The 24735-nt window shown below is 38.7% G+C and overlaps 1 protein-coding gene across 1 annotated transcript in view; it reads right to left on the bottom strand.

Annotated features, from left to right (window-relative positions):
- POLA1 (DNA polymerase alpha 1, catalytic subunit) overlaps positions 1-24735 on the bottom strand; it is a 340991-nt gene that overhangs the window by 204552 nt on the left and 111704 nt on the right. Inside the window, exons 27-30 of the mRNA XM_049766833.1 lie at positions 15834-15866; positions 15025-15117; positions 14087-14292; positions 11739-11871 (exon numbers count right to left, since the gene is read on the bottom strand). Of these exons, the coding sequence (XP_049622790.1) occupies positions 11739-11871; positions 14087-14292; positions 15025-15117; positions 15834-15866 (465 nt within the window). The remainder of the gene's footprint in view (positions 1-11738; positions 11872-14086; positions 14293-15024; positions 15118-15833; positions 15867-24735) is intronic.

Raw genomic sequence — 24735 nt, 5'->3', positions numbered from 1 at the left:
AACACTTCCCAGAGGAAGACAAGTAGATGGTCAACAGGTACATGAAAAAAGGCTCAGCATCACTTATGATTAGGGAACTCTAAATCAAGACAATAGTGAGACACTATCTCACACCAGTGCAAATTGCAAATATTAAAAATAACAATCTGTGCTGGTGAGAAAGGAACTCTTATTCACTGCAGGTGGGAATGTTGTCTGGTTCAACCCCTGTGAAAAATGGGGTGGAAAGTCCTCAGTAAAGTTAGAATTGAGCTGCCATATAACCCAACAATTCCACTTAGGGGTATCTGCCCAAGACTAAAAACATTCTTTCAAAAGGATGTGAGCACACCATTATTCATTGCCGAACTTAGCGCAATAGCTAAAATATGGAATCAACTAGGTGTCCGATGACAGAAGAATGGATTATGAAGATATGGTTCAAGATGAAATACTACACAGGTACAAGGAACAACGAAATCATGCAATTTGTTGCAAGTTGTTTGGAACCACTGACTGACGTAAACCAGAAGGAAACAAACATAAGATGATTTCACTTATCTTTGGTATATGGAATAACTAGATGAGAAACTATATGCAGTAAAGGGGGATTCTAGATCACCCTTGAACCTAGAGCCTAAGGACAGAGAAGAAATCAAGGTGGGAAGGAAGTTGAGAAAGGGGGTAGGCATGATGGCACAGCTGTAGGGTACTTGCCTTGCACAAGGCTCACCTAGGACAAACTGCAGTTCAATCCCCTGGCATCCTATATAGTCCCCCAAGCCAGGAGCAATTTCTGAGCACAAAGCCAGGAGTAACCCCTGACCGTTACGGGTTGTGGGCCCACTCACCCCAAAAAAAGATGAGAATGGAAAGTAATAGGAGAACAGGGGTCAGGGCTTTAGTTACATTGGTGATGTGGGAGAGTGGTATAGCTGTATATCCAAACACAAACTCAACAACACTGAAAACACAAGATGCAGCCATTGAACTTTGTAATGTATCTGTCAAGATATCAGGCAGGGGCTGGGGGATACGAATTATGGAAGTACTAGTGATGGGTGTTGACATTGGTGGTGGGATTGGTGCTGAAATATTATATGCCTAAAACTCACCTTTCAATAACTTTGTAAACTATGGTTCTTTAAATTTTTTTAAATGGCCATTAAAAATACAGACTTTTGCTGTAGATTCAAAACAAAAACATAAGTATTTGAAAAAAACTTTCTGAAATGCTTCTTTCCAATTACATGTGTGAAAACGGATTTTCTTTCTGTATCACAACTCAAACCACACATCACAACAGACTAAATACTCAGATACAAAAAAACATTAGATTTTTTTACGTTTTTATTTTTAATTATGAGAACAAAGATGCAAAGAAAGAGGACATAAACAGAATTCTCAGAAGTCCCCTTGCTGAAATCTTAACTTTGAATTTTCAGCCAAAGAACATTAAGAAAAATGAAAAAGAACCCATGTACAATTACTTTGTCCCTCAAGTCCCCAGATTGTAATACATATTTCTTAGCAGCACAGAAAGCAATCTAAAGCCATAAAACTTATGTAACTCCTTAAACATTGAAGGCAAAGTACTTTTTTACATTTCCATGCACATGCATATTAGTCTAAGTTAACCTCAAAAGTTTAAGTGGGTTGTTTTTCTTAAGGTTAGAGTCAAAGGAGCACAGTAAAAACGGTGTTAGAGTGGCAATTATTGTTTGCATAGGCCCACCAAAATATGAGAGACATGGAAAGGAAAAGCCTTGGCCTCAATACAAGGAGACCCTACCCCTGAAGTTTTCTAGCATAAGACCAACTCTGGGCTCCAGGCAAACTAATTTGTCCAATCCAAGTCATTGTCTGTAGTGCCAATACACTTTTATTTTACACACAGTCTCTGTTGTTGGTACCATTAGATGTTTTATATTAAGCTAGAAATGAGCTAAACTTTAACATATACTCTTTTAGCAGATTTTTTACTTGAAATAGTTATTTTGTTATTTTTTATTTTACAATATTTTTATTTTTATAGTAATATCTTTATTTTAGCACCAAGATTACAAACATGTTTGTAGTTGGGTTTCAGTAATACAAAGTTCATCCCTCATTCGCTAGTGCAACCTTCCTGTCACCAATGCCCCCATTTTCCTCCTCCTCCACCCCCTGCCTATCTTTAAGATAGGCATTCTATTTCTCTTACTACCATTGTCATGATAGTTGTTAATGTAATTATTTCTCTACCTTCACTCACCACTCTTTGTTGTAAGCTTCAAATCTTGGATTGCATCTCTATTGTCTCTTGGTACTATCATACTGTTTTTTTTTATTTTCCTTAAATCCCACAGATGTGTCTGTGTCTATCTTTCTCCCTCTAACCCATTCACTCAGAAGAATAGTTTCCATGTCCAGCCATGTATAGGATGGACCTTCTGTACCTCAAAGGAAACGGTGACTAGGATACAAAGGCCACCCTGGAATGAGAGGAAACTATTCACCCAATACTCATCAGATAAGAGGCTAACATTTAACAAGATACCGACAGAACTTAACAAGAAAAAATATCTAACTCTATCAAAATATAGGGAGAAGAAATGAACAGATATTTCTTCAAAGAAGAAATACAGATGGTCAAAAGAGCACAGGAAAAAATGCTCCACATCACTAATCATCAGGGAGATGAAAATCAAAACAACAATGAGGTACCACCATCTCACGCCACAGAAACTAGCATTCATCACAAAGAACAAGAACAATCAGTGCTGGCAGGGATGTAGAGAGAAAGGAACTCTCATTCATTGCTGGTGAATGAGTACAGCCTTTCTGGAAAACAATATAGAGATTCCTCAAAAAGAAACTGGAAATTGAGCTCCCATATGAGCAAGCAATACCACTCCAAGGGATATACCCTAGGAACACAAAAACACAATACAAAAATGTCCTGTGCATGCCTATGTTCACTGCAGTGCTATTGACAATACACAGAATCTGGAAACAAACTTAGATGCCTGACAACAGAATGAGTGACTAATCTTTGTGTTTATGTGTATATGTGGTATATATATACACACACAATGGAATACTATGCAGCTGTCAGGAAAAATGAAATCATGATGTTTCCCTATATACAAGAAATAGTTATTTTAAATAGATTTTTTTATGATGGGGGTGGATAGGCCATCTAGCATGTTCAGTGTCTACTCCTGTCAGTGTTTGAGGGACTATATGTGGTGCCACGGATCGACCCCCAGTTGACCACATGAGAAACAAGAACCCTACCTACTGATCTATCACTCCAGCCTGAGAATTCCTTTTTGTAATCATACAATGGGTTTAGGGCTTTTTTTTACACTTGATCTTAGCCAAAAGGCAGAAAAGCAATTACAGTTTTTTTTTTTTTTTTGGTTTTTGGGTCACACCCGGCAGTGCTCAGGGGTTATTCCTGGCTCCATGCTCAGAAATTGCTCCTGGCAGGCACAGGGGACCATATGGGACGCCGGGATTCGAACCGATGACCTCCTGCATGAAAGGCAAACGCTTTACCTCCATGCTATCTCTCTGGCCCTACAGTTTTTCTTTTTTTTTTTTTAAATGGGGCCAAGAGATAGTTTCATACTTAGGGTGCATGCTAGCCATGCTCTCAACATGGGTTCTCTCCAAGCACAAAGTGATACAAGCAGCACTGGGAGTGCTTGGTCACTCAATAAGCATAATCGGGTGTGGTCCCAAAGGCCCTCAGAACTGCTAGGGTGGCCCAGGTATCCCCAGCATCAGAGTCCAAATAACACCACATCTCTTACACTGAATCCTCAACTCAGTAAGCCAAATATCACCACTGGGGCTCCAATGCCTCCTTAGTGTCATCTTAAGAGTCCCCCATAAAAAAAAATAAAAAAAAATTTTAAAAGTGGACTTTCTTTTTATATTGCTTTCAAATGAGAATAGATTAGGAGACTCAAAAATTGACTTTTTCTCATATCTCTTTTGATATAATACAGTAAATATCAACATAAGTAAAGCTCTTGGAGCTCATTTTCAGAGTATGAATGAAGTTTGAGAACTGTATTAGAAGAATAAATCAAATCCTTCATCACAATGGCATTCGCCAACTAAAAGTACTTGGGACAAACCACACCCTCAGAGTAGGAGAGGGCCTCAGAAACTCCCCAAGTATTTGAATCACCTCAAACATGCATCCTTCCACCCAAGACTAATTTTACATTTTTAAGCCACATCCATAACAAACATATCTATATATCTGTCTCTAGTAGAAGTACACAGTTACATTCACAGGCTCTCCTAATCCATGCTCATTCGAAAGCAATATAAAGTGGATTGCTCACAAGTTTTATATAGTACAAGTGTACAAAAATTAATCATTATGCATCTGATTGGTGTGTAAACAACTAACTATAACAAGACAGAGGAACAACTATGCTAAACATAATTCTTTGGCCAGAATTTACTATAATTAAACGACATTGAAGAAATTATTTTTTACAAAATAAGTTTAAAGACAATCTATTTGATAGACCAACAGCATCCTGGAAACATGAATCAACTCTATGTCCCAGGATCTAGTGCTATGGATATAGCATATTTTATGGTGATGAGTAAATGACTAAGCAAGCTTTAAATAAATTCTCACTGAAAAGCTCTTACTTGACACATGGAGTAATAGAAAGACAGTTTAAATTTTTGCTATAATGGGCCCGGAGAGATAGCACAGCGGCATTTGCCTTGCAAGCAGCCGATCCAGGACCAAAGGTGGTTGGTTCGAATCCCGGTGTCCCATATGGTCCCCCGTGCCTGCCAGGAGCTATTTCTGAGCAGACAGCCAGGAGTAACCCCTGAGCACTGCCGGGTGTGACCCAAAAAAAAAACAAAAAAAAAACTTTTTTTGCTATAAAAAATTTTATGCACAAATCACACTAAGTATTAACTCTTATTGATAATATGTAACATATGTTGTTCATTATTAAAGATGAGTGACTGATACATAGGGCTATTTATGATATTTTCTTTACTTAATTCCAGTTATAAAAAGTTCTGAATATGGGGCCTGAGTGGTAGCACAACAGTAGAGTGTTTGCCTTGCATATGGCTGACCCAGGACAGACCCAGGTTTGATCCCGGGCATCCCATATGGTCCCCAGAGCCAAGAACAATTTCTGACCACAGAGCCAAGAATAACCTGAGGGCTGCCCAGTGTGGCCCCAAACCAAATGAACAAAAATTTTCAAATAACAAGAATATAAACTTCATTAGAACTCAGATCATTTTTCCTTCCAGATTATTATTACAATCTTTTATTTAGTAAGGAAGGCATGTGAGCAGTATCTATATTTTCTAAAATAAAATCAGTACTCTCTTTCTTAGGAGACTTTGTAATTTCATATATCTATACATATTTTCCCTTATATATTTTCTTAATTTTCTTTACTCTTACTGAATTTTAACATTTGTAAGATTTCTCTTTATTAATATTTTTTATTTTTTATCTTTCTTTAAACACTGTGACTACAAACATGACTGTAGTTGGGTTTTAGTCACAAAAAGAACACCCCCTTTCAACAGTGCAACATTCCCACCACCAATTCATGTAAACTCTAAAATATATTAGCACAGAATTATCCACAATATTCTTTTTTTTTTTTTTGGTTTATTTGGGTCACACCCGGTGACACTCAGGGGTTACTCCTAGCTATGCACTCTGAAATCACTCCTGTCTAGGGTAAGTAGATGGCACACTGGGGATCGAACCAGATCCATCCTGGATCTGCCGTATGCAAGGGAAATGCCTTACACTGTGCTGTTATTCAGGCTCATCACAATATTAATTCTTTAAACTTATATACCACTAAAAAGATTAAGTATTTTTTTAAAAATTACTTTATTAATCAATCACTGAATTTCTTCATGTTTCTTTTTATCTCACATACAGAAAAGATTTGTGTTTGTAGATCTTAACACCTACATACCTACAGATGAGTATACTTTAGTCACCTGAAATTCCACAAAACTGTAAATAATAAAAATACAAATTATAAAAATAGAAAATATTCATTCTCGGAATTAACACACTTCATAAGTAAAGCCAACAGTGAAATCAACTCTTGTTTCTCACCCATGTGGGAGCAATGTTTCATTTTAATTAATTAATTAATTAATTAATTAATATCACCAAGAGAAGGGGAGTGTTCTTTTCTATAACTGAAATCCAACTATAAGCATGTTTGTAATCATGGTGCTTAAATAAAATTATTATGAAAAAAGAAAAATAGGAGTAAGAAATGGCTGACTGTGGGGACTGCCAGGTAGAGTGCTGATTGTTCCACATGTGGAGTCTCCGCCCTGCTCTGCTTCTTCTGAGGAAACTGAGGACCTGAAGGGAGCCCTGTCCTGTGCTCCTCTGTCTTTTCTGAATTCTAGAAGCTCTCCTCAGAGCCCTGGGAAGTGAAACCCAAAAAAACTGCATTCTGAAGCTAGCCAGCAAGCGACTGAGTAAGAAATGGCTGACTTTACAAGCCCAGAGAGAGGAAGCCGCTGAACTCTGATGGAATTCAGATGCCAGCACCCCTATCTGTCTGTCTTCTGTGCTGTGCTCCATTTTCGGCCTGATTTCATCCTGTGTGCGGCTCATCTGTAGACGGCTCGCCTTCCCTGGAGCCTTCCCTGGAGGTGAGCTTACATACCAGGAATGGGAAGCCGCTAAACTCTGCTGGAACACAGATGCCAGCACCCCTATCTGCCTGTATTCTTGCTGTGGTCCATTTTTGGCCTTATTTCATCCTGTGTGTGGCTCATCTGCAGACGGCTCGCCTTCCCTGAAGCCTCCCTGGAGGTGAGTTTATAAGCCCAGAAAGGGTGGAGTCAGAGGAGCACAGCCACTCCCCTCTGCTTTGCTTCCTGGCCTTGCATATTATTTAGCCAATGAATACAACCACAACACATAGAAAAACCCACAATACAAGTGTGACAATGAGGAAACAATGCAGGACAGCGTCAGACATAGAGAATGATGATGGCAACTCTGATGAATTGAACATGACCAACCAACTAGTCAGCCTCTCAGATAAGGAGTTTAGAAGTGGCAATATGGAAGATGTTCAAAGAACTCAAAGAAAGTATAGAAGAGAACACTAATAAGAATCAAGAGAATATGAAGATAGAAATCAGAAAACTCCAAACTGAAATTTCAGGTCAAATAACAGGTCTGAAAAACTCAGTAGATGAATTGAAGAAAAACATGGTTGAGCTTTCCCACGGGTTAACAGCAGCTGAGGATAGAATTAGTAGACTGGAAGATGAGATGAATAACAATTCCATACAACAGAAGAAATTGGAAAAAAAGCCTTAAAGCAAATTATCAAACAATGGAAAAATTACCCAAAGAATGGGAACAGATGAAAATAGAAGTCTATGATAAGCTCAACAGAAACAACTTCAGAATCATTGGAGTCCCAGAGACCCAGGAAGAAAATCTCCAGGAAGAATCAACGGTCAGGAACATCACTACAGAGAAACTACCAGAGCTAATGAATACATGCAATCAAATCCTGCATGCCCGAAGAGTACCAAGTAAAAGAGACACCAGAAAAAAACACCCCAAGACACATCCTAGTCACAATGACGAATCCCACAGATAGAGACAGAATTCTAAAAGCAGCAAGGTCAAAAAGAGCAATTACATTCAAGGGAAGATCCTTGAGATTTACTGCAGACCTGTCACCGGAAACACTCAAGGCCAGAAGGCAGTGGTGGGACATAGTGACAAAACTCAATGAAATAAATGCTTCGCCTAGAATACTGCACCCAGCAAAACTCACTTTCAGGTGTGAAGGAACAATACATGGTTTCACAGACAAACAACAGCTCAGAAACTTTACAGACTCAAAACCATTCTTTTTATTATTTTTTTTTTTTTGGTTTTGGGGCCACACCCAGTGACGCTCAGGGGTTACTCCTGGCTATGCGCTCAGAAGTCGCTCCTAGCTTGGGGGAACATATGGGACACCGGGGGATCGAATCACGGTCCATCCTAGGCTAGCACAGGCAAGGCAGGCACCTTCCCTCTAGCGCCACCGCCCGGCCCCTCAAAACCATTCTTAAAAGAAAAACTGAACGGCCTACTTTAAAACAAGACTGACCAACAAGAAACTTGATAACTCATATTAGGAATGAAAAAGGAGAGATCACTACTGATATGGTAGAGATTCAAAGGGTAATCAGAAACTACTTTGAGAAACTCTATGCCACTAAAAATGAAAACCTGGATGAAATGGATAAATTTTTGGACTCATAATCTTCCACGGTTGAATGAAGAGGATGTAGCATACTTAAACACACCCATCACTGTTGAGGAAATTAAGACAGTAATCAAATGTCTGCCCAAAAACAAAAGTCCAGGCCCAGATGGATTTACAAATGAATTCTTTCAAATCTTTCAAGAGGAACTTCTACCAATCCTGGCAAGACTCATGAAATCGAAAAAACAGGAACACTTCCAAATAGATGTTATGAAGCCAACATCACCTTGATATCTAAACCAGACAGAGATGCTACCAAAAAAGAAAATTACAGACCAATATCGCTGATGAATACAGATGCAAAGATCCTCAACAAAATCGTGGCAAATAGGATTCAATGCCTCATTAAGAAAATCATCCACTACGATCAAGTAGGTTTCATCCCAGGAATGCAAGGCTGGTTTAACATCCGTAAATCTATCAACATCATACACAACATCAACAAGAAAAATAGAAATCACATGATCATATCAATAGACGCAGAGAAAGCATTTGATAAGGTCCAACACCCATTCTTGATCAAAACTCTCAGCAAGATGGGAATGGAAGGAATCTTTCTCAATATAGTGAAGGCCATCTACCACAAGCCAGTGGCAAATATTGTCCTCAATGGAGAAAAACTGAAAGCCTTTCCACTAAACTCTGGCACAAGACAAGGCTGTCCTCTCTCACCAACTCCTATTCAACGTAGCACTGGAAGTACTTGCTATAGCGATTAGGCAAGAAAAAGATATCAAGGGAATCCAGATAGAAAAGGAAGAAGTCAAGCACTTGCTGTTTGCAGATGACATGATACTCTACTAGAAAACCCTAAAGTCTCTAGGATAAAGCTTCTAGAAACAATAGACTCATATAGCAAGGTGGCAGGCTACAAAATTAGCACACAAAAATCAATGGCCATTCTATACACCAATAGTAATAAGGAAGAAATGGACATTAAGAAAACAACCCCAATCACAATAGTGCCACACAAACTCAAATATCTTGGAATCAACTTGACTAAAATGTGAAGGACCTATACAAAGAAAACTATAAAACTCTGCTCCAAGAAATAGGAGAGTACACATGGAAGTGGAAGCACATACCCTGCTTATGGATTGGCAGGATTAACATCATTAAAATAGCAATACTCCCCAAAGCATTGTACAGATTTAATGCGATCCCTCTAAAGATACCCATGACATTCTTCAAAGAACTGCATCAGGCACTTTTGAAATTCATTTGGAACAATGAACACCCTAGAATAGCTAAAGCAATCATTGGGAAAAAGAATATGGGAGGAATTACTTTCCCCAACTTAAAGTTGTACTATAAAGCAATATTTATCAAAACAGCATGGTATTGGAATAAAGACAGGCCCTCAGATCAGGAGAATAGGCTTGAATACTCAAGAGAATTTTCCCCAGACATACAATCACCTAATTTTTGATAAAGGAGCAAGAAATCCTAAATGGAGCAAAGAAGGCCTCTTCAACAAGTGGTGTTGGCACAACTTGCTAGCCACTTGCAAAAAATTGAACTTAGATCCCCAGCTAACATCATAAACGAAGGTTAAATCCAAATGGATGAAAGACCTCGATATCAGACCTGAAACCATAAGATATATAGAACAACACATAGGTAAAACACTCCAGGACATTGAGACTAAAGGCATCTTCAAAGAGGAAACTGCACTCTCCAAGCAAGTGAAAGCAAAGATTAACAGATGGGAATATATTAAACTGAGAAGCTTCTGCACCTCAAAAGAAATAGTGCCCAGGATACAAGAGCCACCCACTGAGTGGGAGAAACTATTCACACAATACCCATCAGACAAGAGGCTAATCTCCAAAATATACAAGACACTGACAGAACTTTACAAGAAAAAAACATCTAATCCCATCAAAAAATGGGGTGAAGAAATGGACAGACACTTTGACAAAGAAGAAATACAATGGCCAAAAGACACATGAAAAAATACTCTACATCACTAATCATCAGGGAGGTACAAATCAAAACAACTGAGGTACCACCTCATACCCCAGAGATTGGCACACATCACAAAGAATAAGAACAAGCAGTGTTGGCGGGGATGTGGAGAGAAAGGAACTCTTATCCCACTGCTGGTGGGAATGCTGTCTAGTTCAACCTTTATGGAAAGCAATATGGAGATTCCTCCAAAAACTAGAAATGGAGCTCCTATATGACTCAGCTATACCACTCCTAGGAATATACCCTAGGAGCATAAAAATACAGTACAAAAATCCCTTCCTTACACCTATATTTATTGCAGCACTATTTACCATAGCAAGACTCTGGAAACAGTCAAGATACCCTTCAACAGATGAATGGCTAAAGAAACTGTGGTACATATACACAATGGAATATTATGCAGTTGTCGGAGAGATGAAGTCATGAAATTTTCCTATACATGGATGTACATAGAATCTATTATGCTGAGTGAAATAAGTCAGAGAGAGAGAGAGTGAGAAAGACGCAGAATGGTCTCACTCATCTATGGGTTTTAAGAAAAATGAAAGACATTCTTACAATAATATATTTCAGATACAAAAGAGAAGAGAGCTGGAAGTTACAGCTCACCTCATGAAGCTCACCACAAACAAGGATGAGTTTAGTTAGAGAAATAACTACGTTTTGAACTATCCTAATATTGAGAATGTATGAGGGAAATAGAAAGCCTGTCTAGAGTACAGGCGGGGGTTGGGTGGGGAGGAGGGATATTTGCGACATTGGTGATGGGAATGTTGCACAGGTGATGGGTTGTGTTCTTTACATGACTGAAACCCAAACACAATCATGTATGTAATAAAGTTGTTTAAATAAAAAAAATTAAAAAAAGAAAAGAAAAATAAATATCACCAAGATAAGGAAACAAGGGCAAATTGGCACACTCAATTGTGCTATCAATTGGCATAATCCTTCTGCAAAGAAAGGCAAACTCATACAGACTTCCTCTTCCCTCTCGAATTCTAGATCTGCCTGCAAATAACTAGCACTTAGAAAGATGATGAGAAAGGCCTTATTCATGGCCCAACAATAGTATAGCAAGTTAGGTATTTGCCCAGCATGCGGTCTACTGGAATTCAATCCTCAGCATTCCATATGATATGATCCCATATCATATTCCATATGATATCACTCCACTAGGAATGATCCCTGAATGCAGAGACCAGAAATAATCCCAGAGTACTACCAGATTTGGTCCCAAAAACAAAGGAAAAAGAAAAAAAGGTTTGAAAATACGGCAATTCTGAGCTAATGTAAAGACTGAAGAGGGAAAACCCTGCAGTGCACATGGCAGTACTGGGGACTGGAAGGGGAGGCTACATCTGAGAAGCAGCTCCCCACTCCAACTATAATTTATTCCAGCAGGGACCCAGTTCTTTGGAGCTCTGAGGAGGAGAAAGCTCAGGAGAAGATACCTGGGCTAGCAACAAAAACCATGTTTACCTTGTTAATTTCAAACTGGCTCACAGGGACACTGCCGTTGACTACATTCTCTCCAATTTCTATTAACCTCTTCTGAATGTTTTCCACTATAATGTCCCGGCTTTGATCAGAAAGAATCTGGCCAATGACAAAACTGCAACAAAAAAGGGGATGTGAATTTTTAAAATACACTTTAATAACGAGAAAAAGGCAGAAAATACCATTAAATTGACACATAGTAAGAGCCCAATTAAAAGCTAACATCAGAATTAAGGTTCCAACCAATGACCATAATTAAAATTTCTTAAGCATTAATTCTACAAAGTTCTCAGATCATCATGTTTTCACACAACACTAAAGTTCACAAGTTATCACCTACTAAGCTAATATTTTATAAGACAAATATTTCACTTTCCTCGTCCAGCAGTACCATTCTTTGGAATTGATATCTCTGCCTTTAATGACCATTTTCTAAATATATAAATCAAGTTCTTTAGGTATACTTTAAAAACTAATTACTTCAGAGTTAAAGAGACAGCTGGCCCACAAAGTGAAACAAATGCATGGCATGCATATAGTCTCAAGTTTGATGCTGCACTGCAACCTCTCCATACATGTGTGTGCATGCACATGCATACACAACTGAGTGTAGACATGGAGGCCACTAAACACTGTTAAGAAACAGAAAAATCCGGGGCCCGGAGAGATAGCACAGTGGCGTTTGCCTTGCAAGCAGCTGATCCAGGACCAAAGGTGGTTGGTTCGAATCCCCGGTGTCCCATATGGTCCCTCGTGCCTGCCAGGGGCTATTTCTGAGCAGACAGCCAGGAGTAACCCCTGAGCACTGCTGGGTGTGGCCCAAAAACTAAAAAAAAAAAAAAAAAAAAAGAAACAGAAAAATCCCAATAATTTCAAACTGCCTTTCATTCAACCTTATGCTAACCCTTCAAAAACTTTCTGTTATTCTACCAGACCCTTAAAAAAAGAAAAAGAATAAGAAAGCCAATGTTTTATCCATTTTCGAAAAAATGCAGAGCAAGGTTTTGACAGCTGCATTATAATTTGTCAGAAAAAAGAACCCTGACAAAAAACATTTGTATAGCTTTAATTACTAATACATTTCTAACTCAGAGAAATTTACTTCTATTATGATGCATCTTTTCTTGGAAAACACAAAGCTGAAGAGAACACTCTAATCGCCAGTCTATACAAAGTACTTTCATCTTTGGGTACATTTGGGGGCAATGAAGCATTTCACACAATTCATAAAAGGCTAGGAGTGACCTATACACAGATGATCAACTTGGCCTAATCAAAAGTAGTTTTGAAGAGGCAACAACTGCTCAATCTCCCAACTTGAAAGCATAAGGAAAATTACAAAATAAGTTTAAGAATGCTGAATTCAGCATAATTAAAATTTTAAATTTGCTTTAAATAAAATATTTTGTTTCCTCTTTTTTGGAGGGAGTGGTTTGGGCCACACCCAAAAATTCCCAGACTCCTGGCTGTGTGCTCATACTCCTGGCTCTGTGTGTGACAGAGTCTGGGAAACCATATGGGTCAACAGTGATCAAACCTGGGTCAGCTGTATGTAAAGCAAGCATCCTCCTCACTGTACTATCCCTCTGGGCCTAAAACACTTTCCTTAACCCAGTATTAGTCAAGTTCACAAAATAAACACCTGAAATAGGGTCCACTAAGTACTAGGATTCATTACTTTTAAATGTGCGCTATATAAATTATAATGACCCTAAACATCTTCAATCCCAATCTTCAATCTCAGTGCAAAGCTAAGGTTCAGCCAATGTATTATCACTGAGATACACATGGCATTGGAGAATTTACTGGCTCTGAAACTGAACTTAAGAGTTTTAAGTATCTCTATACACAATCATATGGGTGGCATTAAAACCTAATTCTAGAGACCACTTTGAATCCCAGAACATTTGTGTGTGTAGATCAAACTGGGAGTTCGGGGAGGCAAGTGCTGAGGAAAAAACCGAGGGCCTTGCACAAGCAAATCAAGTGCTCACCACTTAAGCCACATCTCTGGTCCTGAATCCCAGAACACTGGAAGTTGTGCTGAAGGGATATCTACCTTAACTGAGCTCAGAAAGACATAGGAGCAAACACCAGACACTTTCTAATACAAACATTGAGTCATAAGGAAAAGAGATCTTACAGTACGCCCTTCTGGCAAGTTTTATCCTGGTAGTAAAATTCCTCTCCCGAAGGTTGGTACAAAGCAGTAAAATTAACAAAATTGCTGATGTGCCCTTGTGCTTGGCAAAAGTCATAGGTGCTCTTACATCATAATCATACTTGAATTAGTGAAAGATAAATAATAAATTAAAGAAAGCTGAACTCACTTCCCGGTCTCTTTAGCAAGGTCACACCAATCTCTTCTAACTATATCTAAACCCTTCAGCTCCTGTTTGGTGATGTAATGCCCATCTGCCGTTGGCTCTACAACCAGAGCAGCATATTTCTTCTTCTTCAGCAATAGCAGAGACTTGAAAACACCATCAATGTCTATTTCAAGTAGTTTGTACAATTTGTTCACTTCACTTTTAACCTGTGAAAATTTCATCCAATTAGTATTAGCTTTTCAAACACCTACTTGGGAGAAGTTAGGTCACAAATTCCCAAGAATTCATCAGAACCAAACTCAGCTTCGGTGGAATATAATATTATGTTGGATATGACACAAAAATACTGAAAAAGCACAAGACAGAACACTTGAAAATAAAGATCAAAAACAAGAGAGTATCTTACTTTATCCAAAAGACAAAACTGACAAGGTCAAGCCCAGGAAATTTTTTTAAAATTACAAAATAGTCTGTTTTGCATCAAAACACTAATCGACTAATCAACCCACCAATTGACTGACTGACTAACTATATACACTTACCCCAAACCACTAAATTAGACATTAGATAGTTCAACTAGTAGCTATGTGGTCTCAATAGATGTACATATATGTACATATATATGGAAGCAGTGATGTACTTATCCATCTCAATTAATGTATAAAATGCATCTGAATACTCAGAGAGACAAGTTTCCCCTTAAACTTACCAGGCTTAGACTATTTTCAAAAGTAAAACATATCTATCACATTAAGGAAAACACAATTTCCTTTTAATTTTGCCAAAACAAACAAGTATAGATTAAGAAAAGTAAGATGATAAAAGAGTTGAAGGTACTAAATTTACTATTTTCAAAAGCACACATATTTATATGAATTTGTGACATTATAGAATTCATAAAAATGGCAAATACAAATTATTTCATCAAACTATCTTACCTTATTCCCCAATTTAAATACTTCTTCCAAATTGGTGCTGTTGGTGTTTATCATAATTGAATCTGTATCTCCATAAATAACTTCAAGATTCATCTAATAAAAAGCAAAGATAATAATAAAAATACTATTATACACAATGAAACTAAAATATTACCATACTACAGAAAGCATAGGATCTGTTGATTTTTCAAGTTTGCTTATTCTTCTTCATACTATCTAGAGTACACAACTGAAGATTATGCCCCAATAAATCAGAAAGGCAAGCATTCCTTTTCTTGAAGAGACTAGAGTGGCAGGAGATGTTTCTAGTTTCAACTGAAATAAAATATGAAACTTAATCATATAAAGAAGGAGAAAGACAAGGAAAGGGGATCTGTACCCACCTAAACAGCAAGTTTAGTGGTCATGGCAATTTATGAATAAAAAACATAATGGCTTTTTTTAAATCCAGGGCATAAATCCATATTAAATTCTTAACAGTTTCAAACAGTATTTAGAAGAATACGAAGAGTGCCAAAAAAATCAATCATAACAAACTCTAGAGCATATACAGTGTAAAGGCCTGGAAGTAAACTCTAATTAGCACTGTTAATAATTTGATTGAAACACTCACATATAGGCTTCAAGCAGCGGCTAGATCATATCAGTGTTAGTAAAAGAAAAAAGCTATAATCCATTAGGAGGGATTAAAAGTGTAAACCAGGCATCCTGAGAAGCCATTTCCAGTCTGTTTGGGTTACAATTTTCCTTGAATACAAAAACATCACTAGGTATGAAACTTAATGGTATAAGAAAATGCTTCGTCTCACCTTCTGTACCATCTCTTTAGTATGCATCAAAATCTAAATGAAGTAAAAAAGAATAAAGATTAATGATGCATAATTACAAAAAACATAAACATGACCACAGAGATATGTCCCAATAATCTGCCATTTATAATTTAATTTTTTTTCTTTTTTTAAAAACAAAGTCCTGGCAGTGCTCTCTCTCAATGGTGTTTAGGGGTAGAACAGTGGTGCTCGAAATTGAGTCCAGCATGCACTGCAGTCCTTTGAGCTATCTCCTGAGTCCAACATTATGTTTTTCTTTGGGGGAATACTCTCATCAGTGCACCAGGAGAACTCCTGGATGTGCTCTGGGGACAATATGCAACGCCAGGAACTGAACCAAGGTCAGCTGCATGCAAGACAAGTGTTCCAAACCTGTACTCTTTCTCTAGCTCACTCGCTCTCTCTGTTGCCCCATTCTTATGTTTTTAAAGCTCTTGTTGTTTTCTAACTACAATTCTCAAAATAACAATAATAGTGACATAATCTAAAAATAAGTTTTGCCTCTATGATTATAACCAGAGATATATAAGCACATCTATTGTAAAGCTCTATCTTTAGTAAATATGCATAACAAAAACTATCTTTGTGATATGGTATAATAGCCAACTATTCTCTACAGTATTTAAACAGAACAGAGCTGCTAATAAAAGCTTGACAGAATATTTCTAATCTGGTGGTTCTTATTCTTGGTATTCTAGATCTTGATAGGTAAAATAAAGATATATAAATTGCACTAGATTTAAATTTCTTCTCTAAAACTAAATTTTGTTTGTTTTATTTTGGGTCACACCCGGCAGCACTCAGGGGTTACTCCTGGCTCTATACTCAGAAATCACTCCTGGCAGGCTCGGAGGACCATATGGGATGCCGGGATTCGAACCACCAACCTTCTGCATGCAAAGTAAACTTCTTACCTCCATGCTATCTCTCCAGCCCCAGGGCTAAATTTCTTGAATACAGAAAGCAGAGCTTACCTATACTCTTTGGACCTTTGTGACCCAGTACAAAGCTGGGGTTCAATAACATGCAATGCAGACAGATTGGATGGATGTATGGATGGATGGATGGATGGATGGATGGATGGATGGAATGGATGGAGACCTGTTTGCTCTTAGGCTCATGTGACTTAAGACATATAGGTTTATGTGAATACAGATAAATATAAAGTACCTTGGATAAAAATAGATGTAAATATATTTAATAAACAAAGGTCCCTTAAAATTAGCAATATGACAGTGAGCACTAGCGTGTGCACAAATAAAACACATTGGCTAGATACAGTGCTCTAAGAATCCTCTCCATTTTCTTATTTCCTTCTTCAGCATCCACAGGAGACCATCAACACTACCATCCCTATTCGTTAGATGTGAGAATGAAAAAAAAAAGGAGGAGAGAGGGAGGAACAAAGTCAGAACAAGGAGATGCTCACACTGAGCTCCATGCTATTTCCTTCCCACCAGCCCCCATCCTTCAAAGCATCAATCTAAACCAGAAGTCATGTTTCCAACAGGCTAGAGAGATTTACCTCATATAGGTTTCTTACTCACACAGTACCCTGCCTTGTCAACTAAGCTGAACTTCAGATGTTGCCATTTCTGTCTTTCTTGTCCTTCATATTGGAGTTTTATAAATCCAGTCCTTAAATACCTTCTGCAGCAACTCCTCACTTTCCATTCCACTGCCTCCTTCCCTTAACCACTAACCCCAAGAGTGGTTCAGTTGGTATTTGTCCTATGTTCTTCAGTAAGGAAACTCTTCTCTAGCCCTGGATACCAGAGGGAAGAAGATGATTTCAATAGTGATTGTACAGTGGAATTACTTGTACAGTTACTTTTTCAAAAAAAAAGTCTTATAAACTGCCAATACCTGCCCCAGGAAAAATTTTTATAAAGCTCTCAAGGTACAGTTATGGACAAATGGCCTAAGAACTCCTGGCAATCAATGTGGAAACTGTTTTTAGTTGACAGCGTTTCTCCTTCCCAACTATATAACACAAGCAAGCTCTTGGAGGTAAAAAGTGTTTAATTCCAGGCTTCCTATCTAACAGGCGAGTGAGAAATAGTTTGTAACTTAACAAATAGGTCTTACAGTAACACCAATTACTTTTCTACTAAGCACTAAAAATTCAGTTAACATATAAAAACCATTCACTCTTCTCTGCTCTATCTTCATTTTTCAACATTTAAATTACAGGGAAATGCATTGTGGGAGCATACCTGACAATTCCTTTGGGAAAAGAGCAATAAATGAGATCAACCCAAATTAAATTTATCATAGTAAGGGCAAAAAGTATTTATCAGGAGTTCTCTTAACCCTATACCCTTTCTATCCTGCTAGGCTTAGCTTTCCTCATCACAACAGACAACTATACAAGGTAGCCTGCTAAGGAACAATCTGTCAACCTTCCACATGGGTAGCAGCCAATGTCTTCTACTCTTCTTTCAAGGGAACTAAGCCTATTATGTGTATTATTATTAAGCCTATTATTATGTATTACTTTCACCGTGAACCAGCAAACTTCACCTTTCAGATCCATCCCTCATCCTATTCTATGCTGCTATCAACTTATAACCATTTCTGAGCCCATTTGATCTTTGGTGGCAGAAAGCTCTTGATGGACATTCTTCACAGAAATGGTAGATCATGGAGCCAAGTGAGGCTGGAGTCACAATAAAGCAAAAAGGATGCGTGACTTGCACGCAGCCAACCTAGATTTGATCCTCAGCATTCCATTTGGTCCCTCGAGTATCACCAGGAGTAATTCCTGAGTGCAAAGCCAGGAGTAACACCCGAGCATCATCGGGTGTGACACACACAAATATACACAAATTAAAAAAATGAAGGAAACCATGAAGACTATATGGCAAATGTCTTCTTTAACCTAATACTAATAATTATTATTTTGGAGGGGGCCAGTGGTGATCAGAGGTTCCTCTTGGCTGTGCTCAGGAATCACTCTTGGCAGGACTGGGGGACTACATGGGGTGCCAAAGATGGAAACTGTGTTGGCTGTGTGCAAAGCAAGTGCCTTCCCTGCTACACTAACTCTCCAACCCTTGACCTGAGAGTTAATCTCCAAGCCTATTCCAAATCCACACTGAGAGCTGCCTCTTTCCTTTTACAACTAGAGCACTCTACTATGTGCACTGATCATCATTACTTAGCCAGTGCTCTACTATTAATGAACAACTAAGATTGTTTCTCATCTTTTTATTTTATACATACTCCTAACAAATAGTCCTGAAGAACTGAAATCTGACAATAGGTCATAAACAAGATAAACACCTACCAGATGATCTAGTCAAAGGTTATAAACTGGGCGTTAGATTTTTTCCATAAAAATATGCAAGTACAATTTCTTTTTTTTCCTTGTTTTTCTGTCCACACCCATTTGATCCATTTGGCTATGCACTCAGAAATCGCTCCTGGCTTGGGGGGACCATATAGGACGCCGGGGGATTGAACCGCAGTCCGTCCTAGGCTAGCGCTTGCAAGGCAGATGCCTTACCTCTAGCACCACCTCTCCAGCCCCAACAAGTACAATTTCTGAGGATAACATTCATGACCATGTTAGTTCTCAACAGCAGTTGAAGACAATGTCTCAGGTCTGAGGCCTGTCTCACAGATCCACAACTCTGCAGTCCATTCTATACCAGACAACCAACAACCAGTCTAGCCCTGACCTTCTGGCCTGCTGCTTCACCACACAGTCTGGTCAATATGTGCCACAGTATCCAAGTCAATCCGAAGCTTATTGAGGTGCTAAAGAATGAGATCACGCTCAAATCTGCCTTCAATTTAAAGTGCTTGATTGGAAGGGCATGATTGTTGGGATCAAGGAGACTACAAATTCCTAGGTTCTAGCAATGTACAGTAGCTATTAAAATTAGTAGAGGGGCCAGAGAGATGGCATGGAGGTAGGGCATTTGCCTTGCATGCAGAAGGATGGTGATTTGAACCCCGGCATCCCCTATGGTCCCCTGAGCCCACCAGGAGCGATTTCTGAGTGTAGATTTCTGAGTGTAGAGCCCTGAGTGCTGCCGGGTGTGACCCTAAAACCAAAACAAAAAAATAAAATAAAATAAAATTAGTAGAATGCTGAATGAAAAAGGAGAAAGACAGTATTTTACGTCTCATTTTACAGATGTAGAAAATCAGGTTCTAAGATTTTTCCCAAATTTGTCAAGAGGTTGATACAGGAAGTGGGCCTTATATCTCATTTTGTTTTTACTATATCTCACTTCCATTTTTTAAAGAACTCACACCATATCAGTAATCTAAAAACCAACATTCAAAAACTTATACATTAGAGGTATTTTCCGCATTAAGGAAATGCATTTTATTTTTTTTAAAAAAGAAAGCTACAGGGGTCAAGAAAGGGCTACTGGGCACAATGTATAGTGATTACAAGATGACCGTTCAGAAGTTCACTTCACAGTGACAAGTCTAATATTTAAACTACCTATTCTGATAGAAAACCATTTTGTAAGTGCACCAGCTAGAAAACAGAGCTAAAAAGGCTTGCTAAATTCATTAATAAGGCAGTCTACAGTTATCTGATTTCACAGCAACACCTGCATATTTATCTACTCATTACCAATTGGATGATGGAATTTTTTCAAGCACATTTCAAAAATCTGCCAACTTCAAGTGTAAAAAAATAAACTTTGTGGTTAATTTTTCCCTTAACAAAGTACAGCTGTTGAGAATAATTGTTCAAGATCTTACCCTGTAATGTCAACTGCAGCAGAACAAAGAGTATTTAATTAGCAAATCTATCCAGTAATTCAACACCTATTATATAAAATGCCTTCGTGATTTTATTCAGGATAATTTGCTAAGAGGGTTATTACTGACATTCAGATGGAATTTAAAATTCCTACGCAAGTCGAGTCATAATAGCAGTAATGATCTCCCCAATCAGGAGATTCGGTGTCACACAAGGCTCTCTTGCAATGCAGCAGCCGATTTCCTGACTTCTTAATTCCTGGGCTCAGCTCTGTGAGAGCCCTTCATGCCGATATTTCAGTCAGCAATACATCTTTAATGGGACTCTATTAAAATAACTAGAACAAAAATGACTTTTTTTTTGGTTAAAAAGAATGACAGCACTGCCATCATATCAATCATTGCTGGCTTGGCAGCGCAGTGCCGTTAGGGGAAAAGAGGAGGGGAAACAGGAAAGGGGGGGCAATAATTCAAATAAAACGAAAAGGTAGTCTAACCCCAATTGGAGCCTCCAAAGGCTGCAAGGGGAGGAGGAGGTGCATGGAGGCTGAAAAGGAAACAAAATATGCTTCAAAATTTTCTTTCTTAAAGGAAAAAATTTGTTCAGGAATCCAGGCACAACTCGATTTACTAGGCAGAAAGAGCATGGCTGTTTGACCACAAGAAGCAGCAGCAGTGACCCAAGGCCAACTAACTACTTGGTGTAGCATGTATGCAGATAGGCCCCACACAGCCAGATAAAGCCAGGATCTGTCTATTATGTCAGAATACAGTACTAGTGGCCTGCAATGCACTCAAAGATTCTGAAATGGTTTTAGCTACTATTACAGACTCCATAGCAATGCTTATTAATGAGAGAGGGAGAGAGGAGAGAGAGAGAAGAGAGAGAGAGAGAGAAAGAGAGAGAGAGAACACCAACTTTCCACATATAAAGAGAAAAAAACTTGCAAGTTCCTCTTCCGATATTCCAGGGCAGTTACAGTTGCACATTCACTAAAAAGAGACCCATCTGGGTATATGATGCACATACTCAATGCACAGGAAAGAGTCCAGAAAAGTTGGGTTGGTTAAGGTCCAATTTAAAACAAGTTACACATGTATAGAATGACAACTAAAAATCTCCATGGTTTTTGGAATCTGCAGTAACTGATGACATAAAATTAGAAATAAACTGAAAGGTTTTTTTTTTTTTTAAAAAATACATTAACATAATAGAGAGCAAAATGAATGGGTTTGAAAGATAGGGAAGAGAAAAAGGAGAAGAAATATAAATATTGTGACACTTGATAATCCAACCATTAGCTAAACTTTCCCAATTCCCAATTTCAGACACTGCCAACAGGACTCGTTGATACTCAGTTCTCCCATCCGGCAAACATTTCATTTTATGCTAGTAATTCGCCTTTCCTACTTCCCTCTCCTTTGTGATGCTTCACCTGTCTTTTCTCTAAGATGCTCAAGGACCAAAGACTGAAATCACCATTTCACTTCCATTTAACCCATTTTCTACTACCTTTGAACCTTACTTTTACTTTATTACATGCATAAAAAAATTCAGATTACATGGACTGGAAGGTTTGCCTCCTCAAAGTGGGGCATGACCATTATGTGAAGCTTTTGTGATCGGGGGAGTACTGCTTGTACTTTAAAATCAGGTTGCAACACTTATGCTGTAGAGACAATTTTTCAGTAAAATAAATTCCTTTACGGTTAGTTATAATAACATTACCACTTAGTACCTGAGTTAAGTAGAAATAAAAAGAACTTGGTGCTCAGAGCATGGAGTTTTTGAAGAAGTCAGAGTATGGAATTAGCAGCCCTTCCTCCCCCCAGTGCTGGAGTCGGAATCCAGGGCCTCACACATGAAGTCAGTCCACAGAGGACCTCTCTGACCCCAAGTGGCTTACAGTGGATATGCAGTAAGTGACTGGCCTTGAACCAGCTGATGTCCCTTTCTAGATCTTAGCATAAGACCCCTATGAAGCAAAATGGCTGGGATTCTCCCTGATGAGAAAAAACCTACAAGCCAAGTCTGACCTGCAGAAATGATGCCTATCAAGAAAATGAATTGAGCAGGAAGGAGCTAGGGTCACTGTGAGAGGCAGAAGGTGACTGGGAAAGGCAGAAGTCTCAAGGGATCTCTGAGAGAGGCAGGTAGACACTGGAGAGGTCACTGGAATTGGAACATGATATGCTCGAAACTATTGTAGACAGCACTGTAGATCATGATGCCAAACTAAAAAACAATTTAAAAATATCTCACTTTTATCTGGCAGTTTCATCTTTCAACCATATTCATTTTTGTAAATTATTTTTTTGGTTTTTGGGCCACACTCGGTGGTGCTCAGGGGTTACTCCTGGATCTGCGCTCAAAAATTGCTCCTGGCAGGCTCGGGGACCATATCGGATGCCAGGGATTGAACCCAGGTTCATCCCAGGTCAACCGCATGCAAGGCAAATGCCCTACCACTGCGCTATTGCTCCAGCCCCCATATTCACTTTTTCAGTATTAGGGAAAAGAGGCACCAAAGAATCCCCTAAAGGTAAGGAATATTACATGGGTATAATTCTATACTCTCAGTTGCTTTACAGGGATATGTGGTTACAAAACAAATAAAAACAAGTGAATTCTCATAAGGTGTCTGCAGATATCTAGAATATAAGGAGGGGGTTACCTCTATGGTACAGACCACGTGACACCCTCTGCGGAGATCAGCTCCTTCCCCATCTCCAGAGACTCCACAGATACGGCTAAACACACATCAGGGTTCACAAATGAGGCAATGCTGACATTTCAACTAGATAATTCTTTGTCAGGTGGGACTGATTATGTTTTCATCTTTGTCACTAGGACTGTCAGTGGCTGCTACTGGCACTCACCAGATGCCAGTAGAACATAAGCATGCAACAGGCAGTTGCGGCAGCCAAACTATCTCTTTAGGTATTGGCAAAGGTTTTCCTGAGGAGGCCAAATTTCTGCTGACTGAGAAAATTAATAACATGACACCGATGACTCAACACTTTCTCTCTTCAGGCATAGAATCCATTGTCCCATGAGCATCCACTGCCAACACAATAACCTCTAAACTTAAAACCTGCTCCCAACTTGATAAAAAGATCCTTCGGTGAAGATAAAGGATTGAGTTCCTTTCCAATGGCAGTGACCTGAGCAGTCCCACAACAGACCTATTGTATCAGTTCTGCCTCACCCATCACCCCATCATCTCTACTTTCCAACAGGGTATTCCTCATCCTTGGCCAGGATTTTTCTAAAATGTGCTATTTGCAGTGAATGTTGAGGTCCACCTCATCTGCTAATACTTTCCTCTAACACTTTCCACATGCCTCCTTTTCTTTTTTTTAATCTCACTCTCCCTGTCTCTGTCTCTCTATCCCTTCTGCACATACAAACACACACACACACACATAAACACATACAAGTGCACACACACAATTTCAGCTTCTTAATAGGACTCCAACTAATACAGACTGCCTAAGTACAGTCAAACAACACTATAAACTGGATGACTTCAGGCACACATTGTCACTTCTCAAAATCTTCTATTCTTGGACTGAAAATGGAGTTAATAGCTGTCATTTCTTTATGGTATGGCTACCATGAGTAGTATGTGTAACCATATTTTTAAATTGCATGGTTCAGTCTCTGATATCCTGGTACTCAATGAATGTGAAGTATTATTATTACTGAATATCTATCTCACAAGGAACATTATGGCCATCAAGAAAGCCTTCTCTGGTCCCCCCAGCCCAATGATATTAATGAATGTTAGTCCACTGTACCCCGTAATACTCTCCATCCCACAGTGGCAAGTAAAAAGACCATAAGCAAATTATAAACACAGAGCGGGTCTTACCACCTACTGTAAGATGGCACCAGGAAGTCATCCTGTATGTATTTCTTTCTCAAGGGTATAAAAGGAGGCAAACTCTGAGAGGTGGGTCTGGCTAAGGATTGATAAATAACATGACAGGCCCTGAAGCTGGCTACAAAAAGCCACATTAACCCCCCACACAATCCACATCTAAATGCCAGCTCTTTCCAAGCAAGAAATGAAGAGTGAATCAGTTTTAATCCCACTTTCAAACAAAATGCATGTTACATAAACAAATGTTCACTCAGGAGAAATGAAAT

This window comes from Suncus etruscus, chromosome X, assembly GCF_024139225.1.
Source record: "Suncus etruscus isolate mSunEtr1 chromosome X, mSunEtr1.pri.cur, whole genome shotgun sequence".
NCBI lineage: Eukaryota > Metazoa > Chordata > Mammalia > Eulipotyphla > Soricidae > Suncus > Suncus etruscus.
Note: the sequence above shows the minus strand (reverse complement) of the source record. Positions and strands in the feature narration are given on the sequence as shown.